The sequence below is a fragment of the Penicillium cosmopolitanum genome (genome assembly GCF_028827165.1).
Source record: "Penicillium cosmopolitanum strain IBT 29677 chromosome Unknown utg000005l:1.0-4006212.0:1.0-4009387.0, whole genome shotgun sequence".
Lineage (NCBI taxonomy): Eukaryota > Fungi > Ascomycota > Eurotiomycetes > Eurotiales > Aspergillaceae > Penicillium > Penicillium cosmopolitanum.
Window position 1 is genome coordinate 3,590,268 of NW_026622675.1, and position 23,775 is coordinate 3,614,042.

General features: G+C 49.5%; 11 protein-coding genes across 11 annotated transcripts; 5 read left to right on the forward strand and 6 right to left on the reverse strand.

Moving 5' to 3' along the window:
• Positions 1-362: 362 nt before the first annotated feature.
• N7509_004353 (2,4'-dihydroxyacetophenone dioxygenase family protein) lies at positions 363-943 on the reverse strand (the record flags this gene model as incomplete). Its single annotated transcript, XM_056628990.1, has 3 exons — positions 363-547; positions 603-773; positions 829-943. The coding sequence occupies 3 exons, from the start codon at positions 941-943 to the stop codon at positions 363-365; spliced, it is 471 nt and encodes a 156-aa protein (XP_056491724.1).
• A 431-nt stretch (positions 944-1,374) lies between these two features.
• On the forward strand, positions 1,375-2,908 carry N7509_004354 (uncharacterized protein; the record flags this gene model as incomplete). Its single annotated transcript, XM_056628991.1, has 3 exons — positions 1,375-2,130; positions 2,205-2,399; positions 2,456-2,908. 3 exons carry the CDS (start codon positions 1,375-1,377, stop codon positions 2,906-2,908), a joined length of 1,404 nt encoding a protein of 467 aa, XP_056491725.1.
• Positions 2,909-3,095: 187 nt separating this feature from the next.
• N7509_004355 (uncharacterized protein) lies at positions 3,096-4,421 on the reverse strand (the record flags this gene model as incomplete). The annotated part of the gene is made up of 3 exons (XM_056628992.1): positions 3,096-3,971; positions 4,019-4,218; positions 4,274-4,421. The coding sequence occupies 3 exons, from the start codon at positions 4,419-4,421 to the stop codon at positions 3,096-3,098; spliced, it is 1,224 nt and encodes a 407-aa protein (XP_056491726.1).
• A 665-nt stretch (positions 4,422-5,086) lies between these two features.
• N7509_004356 (uncharacterized protein) lies at positions 5,087-6,860 on the reverse strand (the record flags this gene model as incomplete). Its single annotated transcript, XM_056628993.1, has 2 exons — positions 5,087-6,385; positions 6,468-6,860. 2 exons carry the CDS (start codon positions 6,858-6,860, stop codon positions 5,087-5,089), a joined length of 1,692 nt encoding a protein of 563 aa, XP_056491727.1.
• A 491-nt stretch (positions 6,861-7,351) lies between these two features.
• On the forward strand, positions 7,352-8,356 carry N7509_004357 (Zinc finger C2H2; the record flags this gene model as incomplete). Its single annotated transcript, XM_056628994.1, has 1 exon — positions 7,352-8,356. One exon carries the CDS (start codon positions 7,352-7,354, stop codon positions 8,354-8,356), a length of 1,005 nt encoding a protein of 334 aa, XP_056491728.1.
• A 239-nt stretch (positions 8,357-8,595) lies between these two features.
• Positions 8,596-9,812, forward strand: N7509_004358 (homeobox domain-containing protein; the record flags this gene model as incomplete). Its single annotated transcript, XM_056628995.1, has 3 exons — positions 8,596-9,210; positions 9,304-9,387; positions 9,450-9,812. 3 exons carry the CDS (start codon positions 8,596-8,598, stop codon positions 9,810-9,812), a joined length of 1,062 nt encoding a protein of 353 aa, XP_056491729.1.
• Positions 9,813-11,332: 1,520 nt separating this feature from the next.
• On the forward strand, positions 11,333-13,070 carry N7509_004359 (sugar porter family MFS transporter; the record flags this gene model as incomplete). The annotated part of the gene is made up of 4 exons (XM_056628996.1): positions 11,333-11,438; positions 11,508-12,083; positions 12,158-12,660; positions 12,735-13,070. The coding sequence occupies 4 exons, from the start codon at positions 11,333-11,335 to the stop codon at positions 13,068-13,070; spliced, it is 1,521 nt and encodes a 506-aa protein (XP_056491730.1).
• Positions 13,071-13,840: 770 nt separating this feature from the next.
• Positions 13,841-15,174, reverse strand: N7509_004360 (C-3 sterol dehydrogenase/C-4 decarboxylase; the record flags this gene model as incomplete). The annotated part of the gene is made up of 2 exons (XM_056628997.1): positions 13,841-14,503; positions 14,599-15,174. The coding sequence occupies 2 exons, from the start codon at positions 15,172-15,174 to the stop codon at positions 13,841-13,843; spliced, it is 1,239 nt and encodes a 412-aa protein (XP_056491731.1).
• A 565-nt stretch (positions 15,175-15,739) lies between these two features.
• N7509_004361 (ubiquitin-conjugating enzyme E2 variant) lies at positions 15,740-16,261 on the reverse strand (the record flags this gene model as incomplete). The annotated part of the gene is made up of 1 exon (XM_056628998.1): positions 15,740-16,261. One exon carries the CDS (start codon positions 16,259-16,261, stop codon positions 15,740-15,742), a length of 522 nt encoding a protein of 173 aa, XP_056491732.1.
• Positions 16,262-16,288: 27 nt separating this feature from the next.
• Positions 16,289-17,426, reverse strand: N7509_004362 (Ubiquitin-conjugating enzyme E2; the record flags this gene model as incomplete). Its single annotated transcript, XM_056628999.1, has 8 exons — positions 16,289-16,522; positions 16,579-16,747; positions 16,805-16,816; positions 16,893-16,989; positions 17,056-17,077; positions 17,137-17,231; positions 17,294-17,327; positions 17,394-17,426. 8 exons carry the CDS (start codon positions 17,424-17,426, stop codon positions 16,289-16,291), a joined length of 696 nt encoding a protein of 231 aa, XP_056491733.1.
• A 1,507-nt stretch (positions 17,427-18,933) lies between these two features.
• On the forward strand, positions 18,934-22,842 carry N7509_004363 (GTPase-activating protein LRG1; the record flags this gene model as incomplete). Its single annotated transcript, XM_056629000.1, has 6 exons — positions 18,934-19,350; positions 19,423-20,125; positions 20,187-20,840; positions 20,904-21,995; positions 22,049-22,335; positions 22,393-22,842. The coding sequence occupies 6 exons, from the start codon at positions 18,934-18,936 to the stop codon at positions 22,840-22,842; spliced, it is 3,603 nt and encodes a 1,200-aa protein (XP_056491734.1).
• Positions 22,843-23,775: the final 933 nt, after the last annotated feature.

The window sequence follows — 23,775 nt, forward strand, 5'->3', positions numbered from 1 at the left end:
ATTAGCTCTAGTGTGAGCGGAGAAAATGTGTGCCATTCTTTAGTCAGTAGAACAGTAACCTCAAAGTAAAGAGACGCGGGATCCCGGTGATTCGTGGACTTTGCCTAGATGCCGATTTCTTCTCAGACCTCAGAATATTCTCTGGTACTGCATGGATCATATCAGTGCCTATTAGTTAGTGCCTACGCGCTCCTTTACATCTTGGAGCTAGATGGATGGTGGCCCGAAAGGTACGCAAATGTTCGTGTCTGGTGGAGATGTATCCAACCTATGGAAATAATGAAAGCGAGAAAGAGATTTATCCCAAGAGTTTTAATGGTTCGAAATTTGATGTTCTCATTTCCACTATTTACACATTGCAATTACCTCACAAACTGGTCCGCAAATGCAGCACCTAGCCCAACCTCCTCGTAATGCTTTCTTGCTGCCTGCAGCTTGCTAAAAACATCTTCGATACCAAGCGCTACTCCATCGCGATCGACGTAGATGTACGCGCCCGTCACATGGAAAAGAGTGACCATCTCAGTCACACCTTCTGGTACCTCCACTGAAACATTACTCAGCAAGATTTTCCCAGATGCCTTAAAGAGCTTATGACTTACGGGTATGGATATCACCAGGAGGCTCAAAGGCATAACCGCCCTCCTCAGCCCACCAATCGTGTTCGAGATAATGCCAGCGGCCCCGTAGCACTGTGGCATGTACGGGGCCTGTATGTCGGTGGCGGGAAAGAATGCCACTCTTTCGAACGCGCAGAATGTTGACAAAATAGCCTTGCGACACATTGAAACAGAGCGGTCGGAACCAGACATCCTTGGCTTGGGGAACCCATAAGCGCTCGTCGCATTCTCAGGTCGAGAACGCCCGTCACCACCAGGTCTTCTGGGACATTTGGTAGCTTGGGGCCGCGGTATGCCTCTGTAGAGCCGTCGCCCTTTTCCATATTGTTTGATGTTTCTGATCCATTTTCAGTATATGGGTTTACTCTTGTATGTTCGGACTTCATACCGGTCATTGCTTTCGTGATTGTTGAAGATAAAACGTATCGTGACGGGAGAAAGCCATCACCGGCATCCCTTCATTTATATTCGCCTGTCCGGCCATCCCCGGATCATTTCCAACGGGCGTCATGAGCGTCAAGGGCGGCGAACCCGATCGATTCGGAAGTAATTCTGGTCCTTGGGACGTTGTTGGAGAAAAGTCACCTTCCCCACCGCGTACCCACGCGCCCGGCGTCAAGGGCGGCTCGGCTTCTCCGCATCATGTCGGCGACTAGTAGGAACCAGAGAAATGTCGCGATATAAGAGTCCCTTGAGATACCAAATTCTGCAATCGATTGATAAGTGATAAGTTTTGAGCCATCCCTTCATCATCATGTCTACCGACGAATTTGTTGCTCGTTCTCACATCCTTCATCGGACTTTCTCTGAGAGACCCTCGAAAATCGTCAAAGGCGATGGAATTAGCCTGATTCTCGAGAATGGCAAAAGAGTAATTGATGCAAGCTGCGGTCCGTCCGTATCGTGCCTTGGTCATTCACAGCCGGAGGTTTTCGAGGCCATCACCAACCATCTCCGCGACGACATCGCTTACGTTTATTCGGGCTCCCCGTACACAAATGCCGCTACCGAGGAATTAGCTGACATTCTACTCGCTGATAAGCCTGGTGGCTTGTCAAAGGCTATCTTTGTCAACTCTGGCAGTGAAGCTACCGACGCTGCATTGAAACTCGCAGTGCAGTATTGGCATGAGAGAGGCCAACCAAAGCGAACTCATTTCATTGGGCGGAAACAGAGCTATCACGGCAATACCATTGGTGCTCTGTGTGTTTCCGGTCATGAGTCGCGCAGGGAGTTTTATCAAGATTTCATGTCATCGAATGTTTCGTTTGTTGATCCTTGCTACGCATATCGGATGAAGAATGCCAATGAGTCGGATGAGGCTTTTGTTCAACGGCTAGCGCAGCAATTTGAAAACGAGATCTTGAGAGTCGGTCCGAATCGTGTTGCTGGGTTCATTGCCGAAACTGTCAGTGGCACAACTCTGGGCTGCTTACCGGCAGTTCCTGGGTATTTCAAAGCTATTCGAGAAATATGTGATAAATACGAGGTTCTGTTGATTTTGGATGAGGTACGTGTTCATTTTCCCTCCTCGTCCACTGCGTACGTGATAACTGGAGTGATTTTGTAGCTGACCTACGACAGATCATTTGTGGAATGGGCAAAACTGGCACCATGCATGCGTGGGAGCAAGAAGGGATTCGAGGCCCTGACATTCAAACTATTGGAAAAGCACTCGGTGCAGGTTTCGTACCTCTGTCTGGAGTTTTATTACATCAAAAGATCTTCGATGCTCTTTCAGCTGGCTCTGGAGGTCTCGCCCATGGCCACACATTCCAGGTATGTTCTTGTGGGCGAAACATTGATCCCATCAAGCCCAAGCTAACAAAATCCAGGCTCATCCACTAGCATGTGCCGCTGCTATTGCGGCCCAGAAAATTATTAAGCGAGACAATCTGATTGAGAGATCTAGAATTATGGGCGACAAGTTAGAGGCACTTCTTCGCAAGGAGATTGGCCCTCATCCTCTAGTCGGCGATATTCGGGGACGTGGGCTGTTTTGGGCTGTGGAATTTGTTCTTGATAAGGATATGAAGACGCCATTCCCGATCAACGCCAATTTCTGCTCACAGGTTGTCAAGAACAGTCTGAATCTCGGTTTGAATATTCTAGGAAATCTTGGACATACTGGAGAATATCAGGTCGATCACATCCTGGTCTGCCCACCTTACACTGTGACCGATGGTGAACTTGAGGAGATCGTTTCAATTCTCAAGATCGCCATAAACCAAACGAGTCGGCCATTTGTTGAACAGGTTCAAGATGGGTTTGTGGAGGGGAGGCTTTGATGCTCCAGCCTCGAAACGAAGGGACCATCAGCTCGGGTTGACGGAAATTATGAATTTCTAATACGATCTGGACGATATTTTCTAATTTCAAAGACTCTCCATGTATTTCGCCGTTTTTTTCTCTTTTCCTGATTGGCAATAAAGATGTATATTTTCAAATGAACTTTGAGTAAACACAAAATATTGACTATCCGACAACCGTCAACGACTCCGTGGCATCAGCCAGACTCTCTTGTTTGGCAATCGTCCACTCCCCATTTTCGACATTGAATTCCAGAATATAGAGAGCCTCCTCCTCGCCATTGTACTCGTGTACAAGTTCAAGATTCGGCTCGTCATAGTGGCTCATAAACTCCAAGTCGAGCTTCAACTGAGATCCAGGCTGCAGAGACTCGCGGACCAGAATGACAAAAGGTTCTGCTCGGGCAACGCGTCTGCTGCCTTCAAGTCGGACTGACTGCAGGAAGGACATAGGCGTGCCATCAGTGTCAACTCCAGTAGCTGTAATTCGGTGTCTATCCTCGTCTTGCGTCTCCACTTTAATCGCAAGGCGTCGCCGTAAGACGAATGGAGGAATAGGCAGGTTGAGCTTTTCCATTACCTTGGTCATTAGGACATCCGCCTCGGAAAATACTCTGATATCTGTGAGATTATCAATAGGAGTTTCTTGGAGATTGCAGATCGCAAGTTTGGCTCCTTTGGCCTCCCCAACGATCTCCGGGATACTGTTCGCCGGGGTGACCGTGAGCGAAGATCCAAGAACAAGGCAAAGGTCAGCTATTTCAGCATTTTTCTGCGCTAGCTCCATGGCCTTGGCTGGGAGACTCTCTCCGAAATTGATGATTGTGTCATATAAAGCGCCGCCGCAGCGCGCACATTTCCGCGTTGTGCGATGGTCGTGGTCGCCTTTCTCGTAGGTAGAGACGGCACGAAAGTCTGTGTCAGTGAGATGAGCGATAGAATCAAAAGATCTGATGGTGCGACGATTACCTCGAATATATTCCTTGTCACAATCATAGCAAGACTCCCTGTTACTATTACCGTGGAGTTCTGAAATTGTTTCCTATGGCGCGTCAGCGGACATCATATGGGAAGGAGGTATCTCCCTACCGGTAGTATACCACTTCGTCTGTGAAGCCCATCGCAATTTTGGCTGACGAGATATTTCAAGATTCCGCGATTCTGAAGCTCCACCAGCGCCATGTGCGACGGCGTTGGAATGGCTTGTAAGGTATTGGCATGCTTCGTGCGGGGCCTTCCTTGCGCGCGTAGCGTCCAGTTGCCATCAGGACCTCGAAAGTCGGGAATTCCTGTGAACAAATCTGAGTATATGCATCCCACTTGACACTTATGTCTGGAACTTACCGGCAGATGTCGATATGCCGGCCCCAGTGAAGACGATGAAGTGCTTGCTCTGGAGTATTTGTTTCACCAAAGTCGCGGCCTTTTTATCAACGGCGCTGGCTGCCTCACGGCGCTCTTTTGCAGCAATTTTGGGGGCACTGTCGGCCATTTTGGTATTTCGTTAGTTATGTGAACCTCGAGAGCGTGCGAACATGAGAGTTGAACGCGTTTTGTGTGCTGACAACAGAAACATTAGCCTACGCGGGAAAGGGGCCAAACGGCTCTGCGTGGGGCCGCCTCCTAACAACTTCAGGGTATAGTGAAGGCGCTTCATATCGGCAACGGACCCAATGCCCCGGCCAAATAGTGGGCAAAGAATCGGCTCAGAATGTCAAACAAGTTTCTCTGACCGATAAGCCTCCGAATGGTCTAATGGTATTGGCCTTCATCATTTGGGGGGGGAAGAGTGAGGAGGCTTTGAAGAGACGCACTGGTCCCTGTTTTTTCATGTCGAAAGGTCGAAACCAGTGCAGGGTATTCATTTGGTTTGCTTTCATTTGTTCTCCTTCTCCTATTTGGTTGTTGCCCTTCTACCTAGTTGTTGTGCGTCTGAATGTATCCGTTTGCTGTCCCCACATCACGGTGGGCTACTGGGTCAGTTACCTTCCCAAATATTGGAAGACGTAGTAATCCTTATAACTTGAAGGTATTCGGTATTTTACTAGTGCTCATGATCTGTTCTGTTCTGTGGGATAGTTCCGAGTCAGAGTCACGGTGGACGTTTTAGATCATAATCCTCGAGGTCGGGAGGATTATATATTGTTCACTACTACTCTACCCTCCACCCTCAAATATTCGGAGATTTTCAATGAGAGGCAAGATCACCAAACGAAACATATCATCTTGCATCTCTTCGTTGTCCAAATCAAACTCCTCGCTCCCGGGCCAGAATAAACAGGCTTTCACAACCTTCTTATACTCGGTTCCACTTTGTTGCTCCACGAGATTGACAAAGCGGGCCGCCGTCTTGAGATCAGCGCATGCTTCCATCTGATCCTCATCCTCAGCAGTCCTTAATGTCTCGAGAGTCTGGCACAAGGACAGCTCCACGAGTATCAATCCGAGAGGAAAAAGGATGTCGCTTTGAATCAAGGGAGAGGTTGCCTTGCCTTTACCCTTACCCATTCCCCACATATTCCCCTCATTGCCAACATTCCATTGAACAAAGGGACTATCAATATCAGTGCTTGTATTGAACATGATATCTTTGGCGCGCCAGTGAGTTTTAAGCCAGCTCCCATGAAATTGAAGCACGCTGCAGGCGAGATTCACTGCCAACCGAAGACGCTGCTTTCGGGTAAGTAGAAAGCGGTCGCTTGTAGGCGCTTTGAAATAATCACTTGATTCTGAAATTAGATCAGATAGTGATATCGCTCTCAAATCTGCGGCAATGTTTCGTATATAGTACATATTGTGTCGATGCATATCGTCTGAGAAACACCCGAACGGTTTGTCAGGTTGACAGGCGGCTCCGACACTCGACAGTGTCACGCAAATATTGAGAATGATGGGCGCATCATTAGATTTCTGAATTTGTTGACTTTTCAGATTATCTCCTTGAATCGAAAATTGAACCTTCTTTGGAACTGAAATCTGCCCTGTGACACAGTGCGGAGGGCAGTTGTTCCAGGAAGGTGTGTTCGACTGGACTGTTTCTGTTTCTGTTTCGACCTCAAGCCCAAGATCCAATTTCCGAGGACTATTTATAGGCTCATAAGTGGCGAATATCATTCGAAATCGAGCCTCTGATGAATATTTATTTTGGTCTTTATTCCCGTCGAGCTCAGGGTACTTGAGCATAAAGTGCACAGCATGTCGGTCTCGACAGGGACAATTCCAGCATTTGCCGCCAATGATTGCAGTATGAAGACTGCGAGCAGACTTTCGGGTCCGTCTCTGGCGTAGTAATGACCGCTTTGAGTGTCTCTTTTTACGTATAATGGTTCGGCGATCGGACTGTTCAACTAGGGTTTTGAGCAAATTGTTGGCGGTATCGAGTCGAGCAAACATCCCGTTGTAGATACTTTTAGAAAAGATATCTTTAAATTTCTTGAGCTCACTCTTGAGGAGAGACTTATCCCTTCTGGGGACTCTATGCGATACCAGAAGAAAATTAGCCAAAATCCACCCTTCGGTCGCGTGCACCGAGACTCACCACTGTAGATATTCCCATTTCCCAGCCAAGTTTCTGCTGCAGGCCCTTGAACAGGTTTGACAGTTCGGTCATCGTATGGAAAAGCGGAACGAAGCTACTCCCAAGCTTCTTCTGGAGGCTAGACTGCAGACCTTCTCGTTGTAACAAATCTCCGAGCGGGGTTTGGAGCAGGTCCTCGTCTTCGTCTCCATATTCTCCCACGCTATCCAACAAACTCACCAGGGTATTTTGAAATACTGCATGCTGTATTGCCAGATTGGATTGATAATGCTCGAGCTCGCGGCGATAATGCCTTGCCTTGAAGAGTTTGAGGGTTTGGATGCCTTGAACATAGTTGTCTAACTGGTTCAAGAGAAGTGGTAAAATGGCGAGAGCTACCCCTGCGGCCTCCATTTTGAGAGAAACTTAGAGAGCTAGAGAGTATACCATCTACAGGGAGATGGGTCAAGATAATACGGGTCAAGAGGGGTCGACGAAGTGCGCTGTTCAGCCGCAACCCCGCCTGATCCTGGCGGCTAGAGAAACCTGTACCTCGTTACAACACCCTAATACGCGGACCAGATTTCTCCTTCAGATTTCTCCCTCCCAGAGATCTTTCATTCGACTGACATTTCCATTGATAAATTGGTTCGGAGTGGATTATTTATAAACGAAAATCCTCTCCAGTCTACCGTTCTGTTCGCCTTTGAGCAGCTTGTCAGATCCCGGGACATTGAGAGTCCACGTATCCTACGACAACTTTCAGTCTGACGAAGATCTATTCGCTTTCCGTTCCGGTCAATAAAAAATTGAAGGCGAGGGCGAGATTCCCTAGTCCACATTCGCGCTACTTGAGATTGTAATTGCCTGAGATGCAGATGGATCCTGTGACGCGAGCAAACGATATGGCATATGGGACCGAGACTCGAGGGCAGTGCAACTCTGATGGGAATTCCGAGCACATAATTAGCGATAATGGGTCATTCAGCAGCAAGTCTGGTGATGAGGAAGTGACAAGCAAGAGTCAGCGCGGGCCTGCGAAACGGGAATTATACACAAGCCTCGAAAGAGATGCTCACAACCCGAGCCTAAACTCTGAGCAACTGCAGAAAGCTCCCACCTTGATTTCCCAGCGGGCTATCGAATGCCTCAAAAGTCTCACTCGCCTCTTTGCAGATGAGTCTCTGCAGGGAAGGCACGACGTGGCTCCGGCCCTTTGGCAAGATGAGCTGGGACGCTTGCGAGTATGGGCTGCGAATATTGGTGCCCATCAAACTGGAACTTCCTCTCTCGATTACCGCTTACGAGATGCATCACATATCAAAGACCAAACTCTACTGCTTCTTGGGCGGCTTCAAAGGCTTGCACAGGATATTGAAGACGACATACATGGCTCGGAATATGAAGCCTCTGGATCTGAAGACGACTTTTTAGACGAGGGAAAGGAAAACGAAGACGGAAACGGAAACACCGAACTCCAATCAATATACCATGCATTGGTTGATACCATCAACAATCTTTTCCAGATGTCAATATTAATCCGACGACCTGCCCAACAGGACCGCCTACTTGGTACTAAGCGATCAGACGCTGCTCCATTTGAGCCATTCGATCGGCAGCACGTAGAGAACAAATACCCAAATGCAGACCGAGCTATTATAAATCGCCTTGGCTCGGCGATCTCTCGCCGACGGGCAGTGTTGCGATATCGCGAGCGGCATCATCTTAAATTAATCCAAGGTTTCGGTCAGGCTGTCGGGGGTCTGCAAGATACGGTGTCAACAAAATTTTCAGACACAGTTGCCACGGAGTTTGTAGAGATGCCAGAGTCCTATATTGACTTTGAGTCTCATACTGTTGTTTCTCAAACCTCATACGCTCCAACAATACTTCATGGGGAGGAGGCATGACACTTCCACGTCCGCCAAAAGCATTTGCCGACGGTGCTCCTTTTGAATGTTGTTTTTGCTTCGCGATTATCACTGTCGCAAACAATAATGCCTGGGCTCACCATGTGTTCAACGATTTAAAGCCATATGTCTGCATTTCCCCGGAATGTCAAACTCCTCGCCGTCTTTATGAAAGTCGACGGCAGTGGTTCTCTCATTTAAAAGTTGAGCATGCTCTTCCGGCCAATTCAACCATTAAAATGAATTGTTCCCTTTGCTTGACAACCTTATCTTCTGAAACGCAGTTTGAGCGACATGTGGGTCGACATCTGCAGGAGTTGGCTCTCTTTGCTTTGCCAAAAACTCACGAAGATGGAGATTACGAGGCTATTCTACCAGACACCTCTAGCAATGAATCGAATTCAGTACTTCAAGATACGAACCTTCTGGAAAGCAGCATCTCCAACAAGAGCTTCGACCTAACAGAAAATCTGCATAAGTTGGCGGAAGATATTATTGACGCAGATAGTCCTCATGCAGTCGCGCATATATTAGGCCCGGGGATCCTCGAAGGTCCTATGACCCAGCTGTGGACTCGAATACAACACGACCCCGATAACTATGTTCTTACTAGCGAAGAGTTTGCTTTATTCAACGTCTTCCTCGAGCGATACCGCGGTTCCACCGTGGCACAACGGACCGTAGCGCGGTTTTGGGCCAACTATTATAGCCTCTCAAGCCCGGACAACACCAATCTAGAGGTCTCAGAAACAACTGGTCAGCCCACTCAGCCTGATTCTGTCACGGGCTCCATCTCCACAACTCCTCCCACAGACCGAAAAGGCCATGAGTCACCCAACCAAACTCATTTGGAGGTGCCTGGATATTATAGGATGACAATCGCATCTCCGAACAAATCCAGAAGCCATAATCTGCCTAAACCAGTCACAGATATCTTACGTTCTTAGCTCCTTGCACATCATGGACATCCTTTCCCTACTGAAGACGAGAAGCAGACGCTTATGGAGCTGACTGGGCTTACTATTTCTCAAGTAAGGGCAATACTCAAGCATAACATTAATTGCTATATTTATGACTAATAATTATCCTGCAGATTAGTAACTGGTTTATTAATGCCCGACGAGGAGACCCTGAAGCTCTGAGAGGAGCCAGTAGCACGGTAGACCCTCCCACCACAGGATCTATGCTGCCAATTCCAACTGTGGCGCCCGTGGTACCACTGCCACCTGCCGCTGCCGCTGGACCAGCGTCTTTACCTTGGGATTTCATGAATGCGACTGGTAATATGTCTTCTTTTGCAACTACGGTGCATTCCAACGAGTGGACTGCTCTTGATCACTTCCAGGCTCGCCTCGAGAGGCTAAACGCCAGTCTAACAGAGGAGCATTTGTCAAGGTGGAACCGGGATCAAGATAACTCGTCCGAGTCCCAGCAGCCTTCTCCTAGGGAAGACTAGAAGTCCTCATCACTAAAATTTCTGATATTTCTTCGATGTACCAAATACGTGCTTCGGGACAGTTGAATGAGAATGCCCATATGCTTCCGGTTGAGTGAGCTTCAATCTCACTGAAGTTGATTCATATCTTGTTGTCTTTTCCGACTTTGCCATACGCGATTTTTCAAGACTGGCAGGTGGATATCGAATACTGAAAAGGGTCCAAATAGTCATTCGGGAACAGTTAGTCAAGTACCAATCAGAAGTGTATCCATTGGCAAGCTCCAAAGTACTCAGTAATAGGATCTTAGCTCGGTAATCCAAGATTCAAGCCAAGCTATATCTTTGCCGGGGAGCTCTCAGCCGTTGGTTGTAGCGGTCGGCGCCCCTTGCAGGCTAACTGCTTCTGCTAGGTCCGAAATACTCCGCAAAAAAGGAGGAAAATTAGGGTTCATCGAAAGCTTTGCTCAATTCTAATCAGTTTCTTGATCGCAACCACGTGTTTTTAATTTGTTTATGTTTAGCACACAGGAGTTCCCAATCCGGCATCACTAAGCCGAACCGGCGATCTCGATCCTGATGCTGCTATTGCGGGGAAGGCAGGAGAAGTCATGAAACGTAAAGTGTCACCAACAGGAACAGTACAATGAACTTCCGGTTGGCATAAATAATTCTCTATCAACTATAACTTTGATCCCACCACTCTCGCTACAGCTCCAACTCCAGTTATCTACAGACCGACATTCGCAGCCAGATCCCGATCTCCTTTTATTTCCCGCCCCCTTGCTGGGGGAGATTTTTCAGCTCTAATCCTGGTTCGTTGAAAGGCCCCCTGCCCATGCGACGCACATGGGCAGTGCATTACGTTGACCCGACCGTAGTTATGTCATAAGATAAACTCACGCCACAGGGGGAATAATGGGATGATGAGTTGAAAAAGCTCCGCGGAGTGTGTTTAGTGTAAATATTGCTATTGCTTGGTTGATTGTTAATGGTGTAGTTTCAAGTTGAAAGGAGCCGATCGTAGCGACCAGCCGATAGCCGATGTGGCGTTAGATCCACTGAGCAAAGAGTGAAAGTTGAACCCACTGCCAGAGCCAGAGGAGGAGAGGAGGAGAGAGAAGGAATCCGGGGGGAGCTTGGCGCGGCTGCGGGGAAGCCGATCTATCATCCGCTTTGGTCAGTTGGTCAGCAGCATAGCATTATTCTATTTAATTTCAGTGTTCAAATATATATGGATTTAATGATCTAGAAGATATACAAGTATGATATGAATGCACTTGAAATAAGCATACGCGTGGAAGGAAGCCCTGCGAGTCTCGATACGTCTAGCTCATGGCGTGCTATGGCGTATCCGTTGGTGACGCTTGCGTGCTGATGCGCCAAAGTGACCTACCACGAGATTGTGGTCCGAGTGCCTGGTGGCTTACTCTTCTTTTTAAAGGTTATATTGCAGCTTGTCCTTGGCCTTATTCTCTGTTCTCTCAAATAAAAATTAAATAATATCCTCTAGTATACAGTACTGTATACTGTATACTAATATGGGCCGTCTTAAGGGAACGCGCCTGGGCGCCTTCCGCGCTTACTTCTTTGGCTTCTTCGTTTGCACCGCCGGTTTTCTCTTTGGCTACGACACTGGCATTGTTGGTGAGTTCACCTTTTGGGGAAGAGGGGGGGGATTTTTGTACCTGGTAGTGAACGTTGCTAACCTCCCAGGCGGTATTCTCGAATTCGAATCCTACAGAAATGACTTCCGCTATACCGACAAGACCACCGTCAACGCCGTCATGGTCTCCCTCCAAAATGTTGGCGCCTTCATCGCTGCCCTAGCCATTTTCCCCGTCTCCGACCGACTCGGTCGCAAGAAGACGGTTCAGATCGCCATGTCGGTCTTCTGCTGCGGTGTCATCCTCCAAGTTGTCCCCTCCCACTCCTTAGTCTGCTTCTATATCGGTCGTGTCATCTCGGGTTTCGGACTGGGTGCCGGAACCGCCGTCGTTCCAACTTACAACGCCGAGATGGCCCCCAAAGAGATTCGGGGTATGTTGGGATCAGGCGTACAGTGGCTTTTCGCCCTCGGGGTTATGATCAGTTATTGGATTGATTACGCTGTTCAGCGAACACTGCCGGGTCAATCGAAGCAATGGCAGATCCCGGTCGGTCTGCAACTTGTCCCCGCTACTGTCCTTGCTTTGGGTCTTTTTACCCAGCCCGAGAGTGTGCGTTGGCTGGCGAAGAAGGATCGCTACGATGAGGCTTGGGCGAGTCTGACGTGGATGCGTGCGGATGATGGTGAGTACTGAGTACCCCTTCACTATGTGATGAGCATTCCTCCGAGCAAAACTAACATGAACACCACACACCAGGCCCCGAAGTCAAAGCCGAATTCGCCGAAATACGCGCAGGAATCACAGAGGAAGTTCGCGCCAGCGAAGGCATGACAAAACGCGAACTCCTCGAACCAGCCAACCGCTACCGACTACTACTCGGAGTTTTCCTCTTCTGCGGCCAACAATGCACCGGCATGACAGCCCTGGCTTACTTCGGCCCGCAATTCTTCAAGCTACTCGTCGGTAACGATAGTAGTCGCTCTCTACTCATTACTGGTCTGTTCGGTGCGGAGAAGTTCATCACAGTCGGTATCTACATCCTCTTCTTCTCGGAGATGTGGGGGCGTAAACCGACGCTCTGGATTTCCGCTATCCTAATGTCGATTTGCTTTATTATTGTTACTGTCGTCAATAATACGACTCCGAAGCCTGAGTCGGAGGTTACTTCCTCTGGTATCGCGACCGTTGCGATGATTTTCTTGACCAATTCGATTTATCAGTTTAGTTGGGGTCCATTGCCGTGGCCTTATACTACCGAGGTGAGTTCCGCCTTCTTTCCCTTTTTCTCGATTCAATGCTGTGAATGCTGTGGCTTAAATCTAACTCATCTCAGATCTTCCCAACCCGCATCCGAGAAATCGGCTCCTCAGTCTCCGTCTCCACACAGTGGCTCTTCAACTTCCTCTTCTCCCTCGTCACGCCATACATGCAAGCCTCATGGGGTAGTTATACCTTCCTCTTCTACGCAGCGCTGGACATCATAATGGCCATACTGGTCTGGTTCTTCGTGAAAGAGACCAAGGGCCGTAGTCTGGAAGAAATGGAGACCATCTTCCACAGCAAGGCTGCGTTTGATGTTGAAACGGTCCGTCATGAGGGTGTGCCTGTTTCTGCTAGTGTTGAGGGCATCGATATTCAACATAAGAAGTCGCATGATCTGTCGGAGTAATTGGTTGTTTGTGTTTGGCGTTTTTTGAAAGTTATCCTGCATCAGGTGGCGGATTATACCCTCCATGCTTTCGAGTTAGCATGGATGTTGATATGTGATAGGAAGTCCTTTGGATTATCTGCATTGTGGTCTACGTAATGCTAGTAGTACTGGGTATGCGATGTGCAAGCTTGAAGGTAACTCTGCCGAAGTATTATGTAGTACCTAGTACCCGCCTGCACTGTTGTCGATATATGTAGGAGTGATTGCGTGATGTGGGGGCTGTCTGATTCAAGTTTATATTGGTGCCAGTGGGTCGGCGGATCTTGGTGGCTTGCTCGGTACGATGAGCCTACGCAGTACCAGTCGGATCGAGAGAACCAACATACGTACTTGGATGCCCGAGCTTGGTGTAGACTTTGATCTATCGGTATGTGCTAGTACTACCTACTAAATTGGAAGTAGGTAAAAGTACGATCTGAAATGGCACTCCTCCGAGTCTGCAACGTCACCTGGACGTTCCAGTTCTCTCAACCTGGAGGGCTGGCATACATCAACAGCTCTCTTGGAACATATGATCAATCAGGCTCAAATTATCGGGAAATTTGAATCCACTGGACTAGGCTCAGGCTCTCGTTCAAATCTCAAGTTCAAGTTCAAGTTGCAATGGATATTATTACAGTATAAACAAAATACTAGTACTCAAATACAATCATTTTGCATCGGCCTCCCCAATCCCCGATGCCCATGCAGGATCTCAGCACCAACTCCAGTCCAGCACTGACATTGCCTTACAACGCCTTCTTACCCTCATCCTGGCGCTGCTTCTCAACCACATACCCAACAGCCCTAGCAATACCCTCATCAACCGGAACAACAGGAAGATAAGCAAGACGAAACTTCGCCTTTTCAATAGAAAAATACCGCGTCATGCACGAGTATCTCACAGTCCGTCTCGTCAACTTCGGCGTCTTCCCCAAAAGACCAAGCACAGACTCCGCAATACCCCCAATAACACCAAGCAACCCCTCAGGCAACGACCAAACCTGATCAGGCTCAACAACCCGATCAATAAGCGCCCACATACCACGCGTCACGTCCCAGAAATAGACAGGCGTGTCATTGGTGATGTTGAACGCCTCGCCGTCCACGCGCTCGTGGTCTAGAGGTCCGCTCTGCCCGGAGTCGTATCGCTCGTAACTGGCTAGTAGTCGGAATGCGGCGAGCATGTGTGAGTATGCGACGTTGCCCACGTAGGTGAAGTCGAAGAGGTTGTCGTTTTCGCCGAGTTGCATGCGCAAAACGGTGTTTGAGGCGGACGCGCCGTGTTCCAGGATCTTGTGGGTTAATGTTGTGTCCTTTTCGCCGTGGATGCCGGCGGGTCGGATGGCGGCTGTTACCATTCCCGTTGGTGATTGGCGGTTATACTTTAGGACGATTTCTTCGGCGTCGGCCTTGGGGTAGAGGAGGAGGTGTTAGTTTTGTCTTGGTCTGGGTTTTGTCTTGAGGTGAGGGGTGGTCGCCATTGCTGTGCGCTAGTTTAACATACCTTGGTTTCGGAGTAATACTCCTGCTGCAGCTTGCCGCGAATCAAAGGCCACTGCTCGTTGACATTGATCAGATCGCTCTGGGTGTCGTGGACGACGGAGCTGGAACTGGTGTACACGAAGGCCTTGCACTTGCCGCCCCAGTCACCGTGCTCGCCGCCGGCAACCTGGAGCAGAGTGCGCGTGCCATCGACATTGACCTTGTACAGCAGGGGCTTGTTGCCGTCCAGCACGGAGGGGGTCGCGGTGTGGATCACGACGTTCGGCTTGGCGGCGCGGAAGACCTCCAGCATGGAGTCGACGGAGGTGATGTCGCCATCGTAGTAGGTTGCGCCGGGCAGACGGTTGTGGGAGGTGCGGAGGTCGACGACGGAGACGTTGGCCTTGTAGGTTGGGTAGCGCGAGCCGAGGGTTGGGAATTCGAAGCGCGAGTCGTTTTCAGGCTTGGGGAGGGCGACGCTGGGGTCGGTTTCGGAGGGGAAGTTCAGTAGGTGGTCTACCACGTGCCAGCCCAGGAATCCACAGCCGCCGACGACGAGAACATTGCCCAATTCAATTTTGTGCTGGTGGGCTGCCATTGTGTTGGTTGATTATTTTTGTGCTTTCGGATGGGGGAAAAGGGGACTTGGATTGGAGACGGAGATGGGTTTGGATGGGGTGCGGTGCCCAGTGGGACCTCCGGCCAGGTGGCACGTGCGATAGGCTATTATCTACTGCCAAGTGGAGCTGGGCATATTTAGTTCATGTTCATGTTGATGTTCATGTTTATGGTCATGGTCATGGTATAATAAATGCATGGTATGGATGCTACATCTGGACTTTATGGGTGAAGATGCATTTCTTGTGTTCAAGAGCTACACCGCTAGATAGAGAATCATCATTCGTAAGCAACTGGCATCTCCTATCACAGGTGACAAGAGCTATTCGCCTTTTAGCTATCTCGACGAGATAGTTCATATGAGCCCACAGCTCATAGCAATGTATTGACCCGGAGGACGGGGATAGCTACTTCAGTGCCTACTGAGATAGACGCCTATAGAATGAATATTAGCCAACATTATCCAAAAGGGGAAGGACATTGCCTACTCAGTAGCCTCCGCGATGCTGAGACGAAGCTTTCGGTTATAGAGCCTCTGTTCTTCCTTAGAGCCCCAGCAGAGCTTGGTCGCTTCCGGGTTCACAGTCATCAGGGGGGTTATAGGGCGGTGCCTCTTCCTCCAGAGTGTTGATGATTCCTTCGATATGGCGCGACATTTCCTCCGCACGTGCCGGAAGATAGATCAAAGCACCCTTGGGCGAAACACGGATGTGGAAGATTGGAGTCTCCAAAAACACCCGCGGCTGCTCGACCGGGTGACGGGGACTGATGTAGATCTTGATTCGCAAGACTCCACCATCAAACCGGGTCATCGGTCGACCAAAGTATGTCAGTCGCCAGAGAAATGGGTTGTCGTTGACCATCTCCAGCTCGACCATCGACTCCGTGATGCGTTTTATTTGAGAGACGATCTGACTATGCTGTCCCCGAAGACTGACTGCAATCCCAACATCCTTGACGACCATCTCGAGTCCTGTTTCGGGCCATGACAAGGTTTCTTCCACCAGCTTGTTCTCGAGATTGTTGAGGCGTTTCCGAAGGTCTTGGTAGTCCCAGAACCCTCTCATTTCGTTTTCCTCCACCTTCGAATCGGGCTAAGGGAAATCCCCCTTGTCTCGCTTCTTGATTGAAATGTCTTGACTTTGTTCTTCGATGGTTTGCTTGTACTGCTCCAGGTACCAAAGAAATCGCTGCTTCATATAGTCATCGACGACTCCTTGGTGCCACGAGCCAGACGATGAGCTCGCTTCTGGCCCGAATTGTTCAGTCAGGTGCAGTATCTTTTCCAGAGGTTCGATTACTGTGAGTCGTAAATTTTCGTGGCAGATCTGGATGTACTGATATTAGCCTGTGCCCGTAGGCTCCTCTAGGGCCATCCTCTGACCTTTGAATTGTAATCCTGGACCTCTTTTTCTTCGGACCTAGAATTAGACTTTTCGAATCCTGGCTCATTATAGTAAGGATCTATGGAGAGCAGGCTCTGGATCGACAGCAACGCTGATTCCAATCCTTGTGCAGGTGACCATTGCTCGCCAGATTTTCCTTGCCATGTTCTGTCGCGTGTCACTGTGTCAGTATTGTCCTCGCATAGGCGACGAGCTGGGACCTACCCAAGAATAGACCTGTAGGATATCGTTAGAATGCAAGAATCCCGATAGCCAGGCCCGTGACCCAACGCCAGTGAAAATTTGTACTTACAGGCAAACCTTTCCGCAGGAATAAAGATTCGGGCCGAATCGAGTCTGGCCACGATTTGTGGTCTTGATGGCGACTTTGGGTGGCTTGGCGGGGTATTCTATATATACCTGCGTCAGCCAGGATCACGATACGAGGACTCAGATGGGGTGGAGACGCAAGTTACCGGGAGGGATTTTGATCGCAAACTGCAGTGGAGGTAAGAGAGATGTCTCAAAGATGAAGGTAAGTGGTAAATTGAGCTTACTTGGTAGAAACCATAGGCGTAGGGGGTGCCAGGTGAGCCAATCATTAAAGCCCAGATGTCGCAGATGTCGCGCTCATTGTAGTGCACCGTCATGGCTGTTCTCAGAATTAGCAGGGAAGAGGGTTCTTCGACGCAGGAAAAACATGTATTTTCTGACCAAGAGAGTCGCCATTCTGCAAGAGTCGGAGTTCCTGTCGCGATAGGTCAGTGGGAGGACATTCCATGTGTTTAGGGTAGGGTATGGATGGTGGACTCACCCGCATCAAGCGGAGGGTGCACTGGTCTCCCATGTTGTTTTGCGGTGAGAATTGTGAGTGAAGTGGTTGAAAAGAGATGGATTGAAAAGTTAGAGAAAGATGGAAGGAAGATCAATCATGATGGTGGGTGAGCACTGAGTATGGTGAGGATCAAGGCAAAGGATGATGGGTTGTAGAAAGGAAAGGGAAGAGAATGGCGGAGGTGGTTCTGCATTGACTTGGCGCAGTCAAAGACCAAAATCACCAATTCAAAACGAGCGATCCTTTGCTGGGTTCAAAACAACATGGCTGATGAACCTTGAGTCGAGTTGAAGAAGGATTGACGTCGTGTTCACATCAACCACTGAAGGAAGTAAGTAGGGGAAAAGAGTGGGTAGGTTTAGTCCAAGGGTTCACTATTGCGGGGCCGTAGTTGGTGGTGTGGTGGTGGTAAAAGGGTTTATTAGTTACTACTAGTACTTGGTTGTAATTGTAGAAATTGCAGAAAATTGTAAAAAATATAAATAAATATATTCTAACTCTATATAGGAGGAAATAAATAGAATAGACCCTAGGTAACTTGAATGTGTATCACTGCCCAGGTGTATACTACTCCTTGACTGCCCGCCAAGCCCGCTCTGCTATAAAAAGACAAAACAACTGATGATCATCAACTCACACAACAGCAGCACAAATAGTACATGGAGTGATTAAATCTATACTGTAGTATTTCTAAATACTGTTCAAATAATATTTAGCATAATAATTAACACAATATCACCAGGAATGAAGAATATCCTGCCGATTTCACTCCTCTAGTAGATCCTCACGTGACTCTCAATAGGGGGGGGGGCAACCCGATCCTTCTCCAGAGAGCATCTCCATTTCCACTCCCATCTCCATCTCCATCTTCATCTTGTTCCCCTACTCCCCTTTCTCACCCCCCTCCCAACCCTCCTCGTTGATCCTCCTCTGGGCTCTTTTTCTCCGCCCCCACTTTCACCAACACTCGTCTACCCGCACATGGTGGTCGCTGTCATTCCGTGCGCCCGCTCTCGAGAGCTCCCCTCGATCCCCCGCGTCCAACTAGCTTGTGCGCGCTAAGAGAGGACCCTTCCTCCTCGGCTGCAATCCTTCTCAATATCAACCTCCACCTGCTTTCTGGTATAAGGTGGTCGCTCTCCTGTCCGACCTAATTCTCCCTCCCTGTCGACCCTCGATCGTCTTTGTTCTCGCGCTCCAAGTGGGTGGCTACATGGCGTAAAGTGTGAGTAAACGCTGATGTGGGACCCTTTCGAGAGACTCGGCGCCTCTGCCAGGCCCACGCTCTTTTGGCTAACGAGACCCTCTTTTCCCCTAGAAATAGCACGCGCTCAACTTCTGCCAATTTCTTCTCTCGCTCTCTCGCTCTCTCTTCCCCTCTCCAAACAATATACCCGGTGTTTACTCGACCCGACCCAACTTGACCACCCCCCACCGTCTCTCGGATTCCCTTGCATGCCATCTCCGCCCTCCCACCGCTCCCGCGACTCGATCATATTGATTCTGAACGGGGACCATCATGCCCCCCGGTGAACTTCCGGCTAGCCTGGTCGCAGGCAAGCCCCACCCCACGCTGAATACCTCAGGTTACGGAGGCAGCTACCTCTCCAAGAACACACCAACCTCCCCCGAGGACAGCCTGATCCCATTCGACTCTCCAACCACCCGCACCGCAGGGAACAGTCCGTTGAATCATAGCCCTTTGAACAACAGCCCGCTGGGTCAGGATGATGTTCGCTCAGGTCGTGGCCTCGAACCCGAACAGCCTGGGTATCGGGACCGCTCCGGGGCCCGTGATCGTTCGCGTACCAATGGACGACCTCACAACAAATCTCCTGGCTCATCTCGGTTGTGTCAGAAGTGCAATGAGCCGTTGACCGGCCAATTTGTTCGAGCTCTCGGTGGTACCTTTCATCTAGAGTGTTTCAAGTGCGATGTAAGTACGCTCTGTGGGGAACGATACGAGGGTTGAAATTCCGACCACAAGCTGACTGTATTCAAATCCTAGGACTGTGGTGAGATTGTCGCCTCCAAGTTCTTTCCTGTCGACTCTCCAGATGGGAGCGTTCAATATCCACTCTGTGAAACCGACTACTTTAGACGTCTTGGTCTACTCTGCCATGAGTGCGGCGGTGCACTTCGCGGATCCTACATAACGGCATTAGAACGCAAGTACCATATCGAACATTTCACATGCTCAGTCTGCCCGACAGTATTCGGTGCCCAAGATTCATACTACGAGCACGAGGGCAAAGTGTACTGTCACTTTCACTACTCCACTCAGTTCGCTCAGCGCTGCCACGGCTGCCAGACCGCCATACTCAAACAATTCGTCGAGATTTTCCGCAACGGCCAGAACCAACATTGGCATCCCGAGTGTTACATGATCCACAAATTTTGGAATGTGCGGCTGTCACCCGCCGGTCAAACGTGGGAGCCTCCTCCAGTGGACGTGGATGCCAGCCCCGAAGAACGCGAGCGTATTCGCCAGGAAGAGGATACGATGGAAGAGAAAGTTTACAACATTTGGAGCACACTGTCTACTTTCGAAGAGTCCTCGGCTGCTTGCATCTCCGATATGCTCCTGCACGTTAGCAATGGTGCCTACATCGATGGTGTTCTCATCGCGAAACGATTCATTGGTCATGTGGAGATTCTTTTCGGTGCAGTTGACGAATTGGCCAATTATATCAGATCTCAAGGAGTAAAGGGTAAGCTGACCAGCTATTTCCTCGGTTATTTTCGCATTGCATACTAACACAGTTTCGTTAGATCTTTCATATGGCCGCGAGGCGAAACTTCTATGCAAAAAGATTGTCGCTTTCTTCTCCCTTCTGTCCAAAACACAAGAGACCGGTGTTCGAAAGCTCGGTGTCACCCAGGAGCTACTTTCCCTTGTGACTGGCCTCGCCCACTATCTCAAACTCCTTATTCGTATCGGCCTTCAGGGTGCTCTGAAGCTTGAGCGTGAGATGTCAGGACCCGATGGCCTGCACAGTTTCCTGGGCCATCTTGGAGATTTGGAATCGCTCATTCCGCCCGAAGATGAGGATCAGCCAATTGACCTTACAGCTGGAGTTGAGGGTCTGGCTGACCAGTTGTCTGATTGCTGCATTTCTTGCAAAGAGCCTATCGACGATGAATGCGTTCTTTGGGGAGAGAAGAATCGCTGGCATATCAAGCCGACTCATCTGTCCTGTTCCTCATGTGACAAAGACTTAAGCACTGACGTTTCCGACGCCTTGTGGAGCGAAAATGAAAAGCTCGCCTACTGCTCGGGATGTGCTCACCAACAAAACCTCAGTTCCAGTGTCCAAGGTGGCTTCATCCAAGTTTCCAAGTTGCAACAATTCGTTTTCCTGCTGAGAGTTGCCCTTGCCCGTCTTCTCGCCGTGCTCCGTGCAGGCGGAACTCTGCCTCAGCCCGGTAAGTGCCCCGTCTCCCACCTCGGCGTATTATTCAAGTTTTTCCCACTAACAAACTCCTGAGATGATCCTAACTTCGAGAGCAGAGATGGCGCGCGACCCCTGCCTGCCAATTCTCGTCACTCGTACGTTCGCCACTCCATGTCTCATGGCGCTGGCGGGCCTCGCGATGGCTTTGAAGAGTCTTCGTTGGAGCAAACTGTTGGCGAGATGCGCCGACTGCGCTCAATTCGCAACGAGCGGGCCCTCTCCACAACCTACAAGAAGGCTCGCGCCTCGCGGATAATCGATGGTCCAGAGGGTAGGAGTGCGCGACCTGGGTCGTCTGGTAATGACGGGAGTGATCCCAACGGACACGGCTTTCAAATCGTCGAAGAAAGAGATGCCAACGGCGAAACAGTCAAAGACCTGACATTTGGCAACCAGGATGCACTCACATTGGATGATATCCCACGTATTGTTGCCGCGGAGCAAGCCAAAGAACAGCGCCCTAATGCATATAGGCATGCTGGTACTAAACTCGTCGATGCCGGGGAGCCAATGGCCCGGTATAGGCCTAGTCACGGACGCAACATGTCTGACGGCAACATAAACAACTTGTTGGTCGAGCCTGCAACTCGGACCAAGCGATACTTCTCTGAGCTTAGCGCTCTGGAATACTTTATCGTCCGCCATGTTGCTGTTTTGTCCATGGAGCCATTGCTGGAAGGTCAGTTCACCATGGAGGAGCTGCTCTCTCTCATCGAGTCACGGAAGCCGACGGCTTGGGGTATCTTCGGTCGCGCATTCAAAGACGAGAAAAAGAAGGGCAAGAAGAAGGGTGTCTTCGGAGTTAGCCTGGAAGCCTTGCTGGAGAAGGAAGGTACTGAATCCAGCCACGGCGTGGGTCCGGGTGCTCTGCGGATTCCCGCTGTCGTGGACGACGCGGTCTCAGCAATGCGCCAAATGGACATGTCCGTCGAGGGTGTCTTCCGGAAAAATGGAAACATCCGACGACTGAAGGACCTATCCGAGATGATCGACAACAGATATGACCAAGTCGACATGAGCAAGGAAAATCCAGTCCAGATTGCAGCCCTCCTGAAGAAATTCCTTCGTGAGATGCCCGACCCATTGATGACCTTCAAGCTTCACCGGCTGTTTGTTACTGCACAAAGTGAGTAGCCATGATCTAAACCGTGTTTGATAATTCACTGACCTGTTCGCTAGAATTACCCGACCCTGAGAAGGGCAAGCGAGTGCTCCATCTTGCATGCTGTCTTCTGCCCAAGGCTCACCGTGATACGATGGAGGTTCTCTTCACTTTCTTGAACTGGACATCATCCTTCTCCCATGTGGACGAGGAGTCTGGAAGCAAGATGGATATTCACAACTTGGCTACCGTGATGACACCTAACATCTTGTACCCTAATTCCAAGAACAGCACGGTGGATGAGAGTTTCCAGGCCATCGAGGCAGTCAACGCTCTTATTGCGTACAATGACACCATGTGTGAGGTAAGTAACAGCCGGATTGTATTGAATGAGGTTCCTTTTTTCCTAACCTTTCCTCAGATTCCGGACGATCTCCAGGGTATTCTGAGCGACCCCACGCTCTTCAAGGAGAACGCCAAGGTCACGACGAAAGAAATTCTCAAGCGCTACGGAGACATTGCTCGTGGTAGCTTTTCTCCCAAGCCAGAGAACGGCGGTGAGACTTTCACAATCACCAACTCTAACCGCAACAACACTACGCCCGCCGCTTCGGCCCGTATTGAAGGCGATCCGTCTCAGGATGCAGCATGGCAGATGCAAAGCTCGGTTCGACACGTTGGAGGTCCTAGCCATTCTCATTCGAATAGTAATGCCCCGCAAGCGCAAACCGGCTTTGATTTCAATCCTCCGCAGCCGGCCTACCATCGTGAGCGCAGCGGCAGCAACGGAAGCCAACCGTCTGATGGACAGCAACAAAACCTCTCATATCGAACTCGACCCGGTCAAGGCGCTATGGGAGTTACTGGCTAGGCTTGTGTTTTCGCTTTTTCTTCGTTCTCGTCCACTTTCTGCACAGCTGCAATTCTGATACACCATTCATCGATGACCATGATTTGCATCAATCAACCTGGCGCCATATCCGATAGCCCGTGGTGTATTTCATTCCCTATTATACTTCTTCGGGGGCTTGATTAGCGTTTTTGTTGTCTTCTCTTTCTCTTTCTCTTTCTCTTTCTCTTTCTCGTTTTCCTTCCATCTCGACTGACAGGCTTGGTTGACGGAGTTCTCTTCTTTCTCCTTTCCCTTTTCTTCACTCTTCTACCTAGTTTCCTACATGCTCTCCTACATGATACATCCAAAATTTTCCAAAAGTGATCAGCGAGCTGATTTGCTCCGATGGATTGGCGTCCGTGGCTCTCCATCGTACCCCCTTTTACTCTCACGCCAAGACTGCGTCCTTGTTTTTTCTTTCTTTCTTTCTTTCTTTCTTCTACTTTTTCTACTCTCCGGCTCTGCATCTGATTCTGGGGATCAGCCTCACCATACCCATTCCATTCCATTCCGTTCCATACCATAACTACTCACAATGGCACACATCCATCCTGCTTTCATTTACTCGCCGACCGTGTGGCACACTTTCTTCACTACTTATAGCTGGACCAGGGCTCCGGCTTTTACCTTGGTCCCATTTTTCTTTTTATCTTGTCTAGCTTTGTTCTTTTCTTTTCTTTTCTCACTTCTCTGTGCAGCTTCTTTTCTTTCTCCTCCGACCTAGCGGTTATAAGGTCGGGGCAGCCTCCCTTTTCCTTCCCGATTTGCTTTTGTCGCCCTTTCCTTTTTCTTACTTGCTCGTCAATCAGCATGACTGCAATGATACCTGTGCTGAGTCCAATGTAGCTATCGCCTTTGGTGATTGTCTTTTTGCTTTCCTCTTCGCTTTAGTGATGGCATCTAGCAATGCTG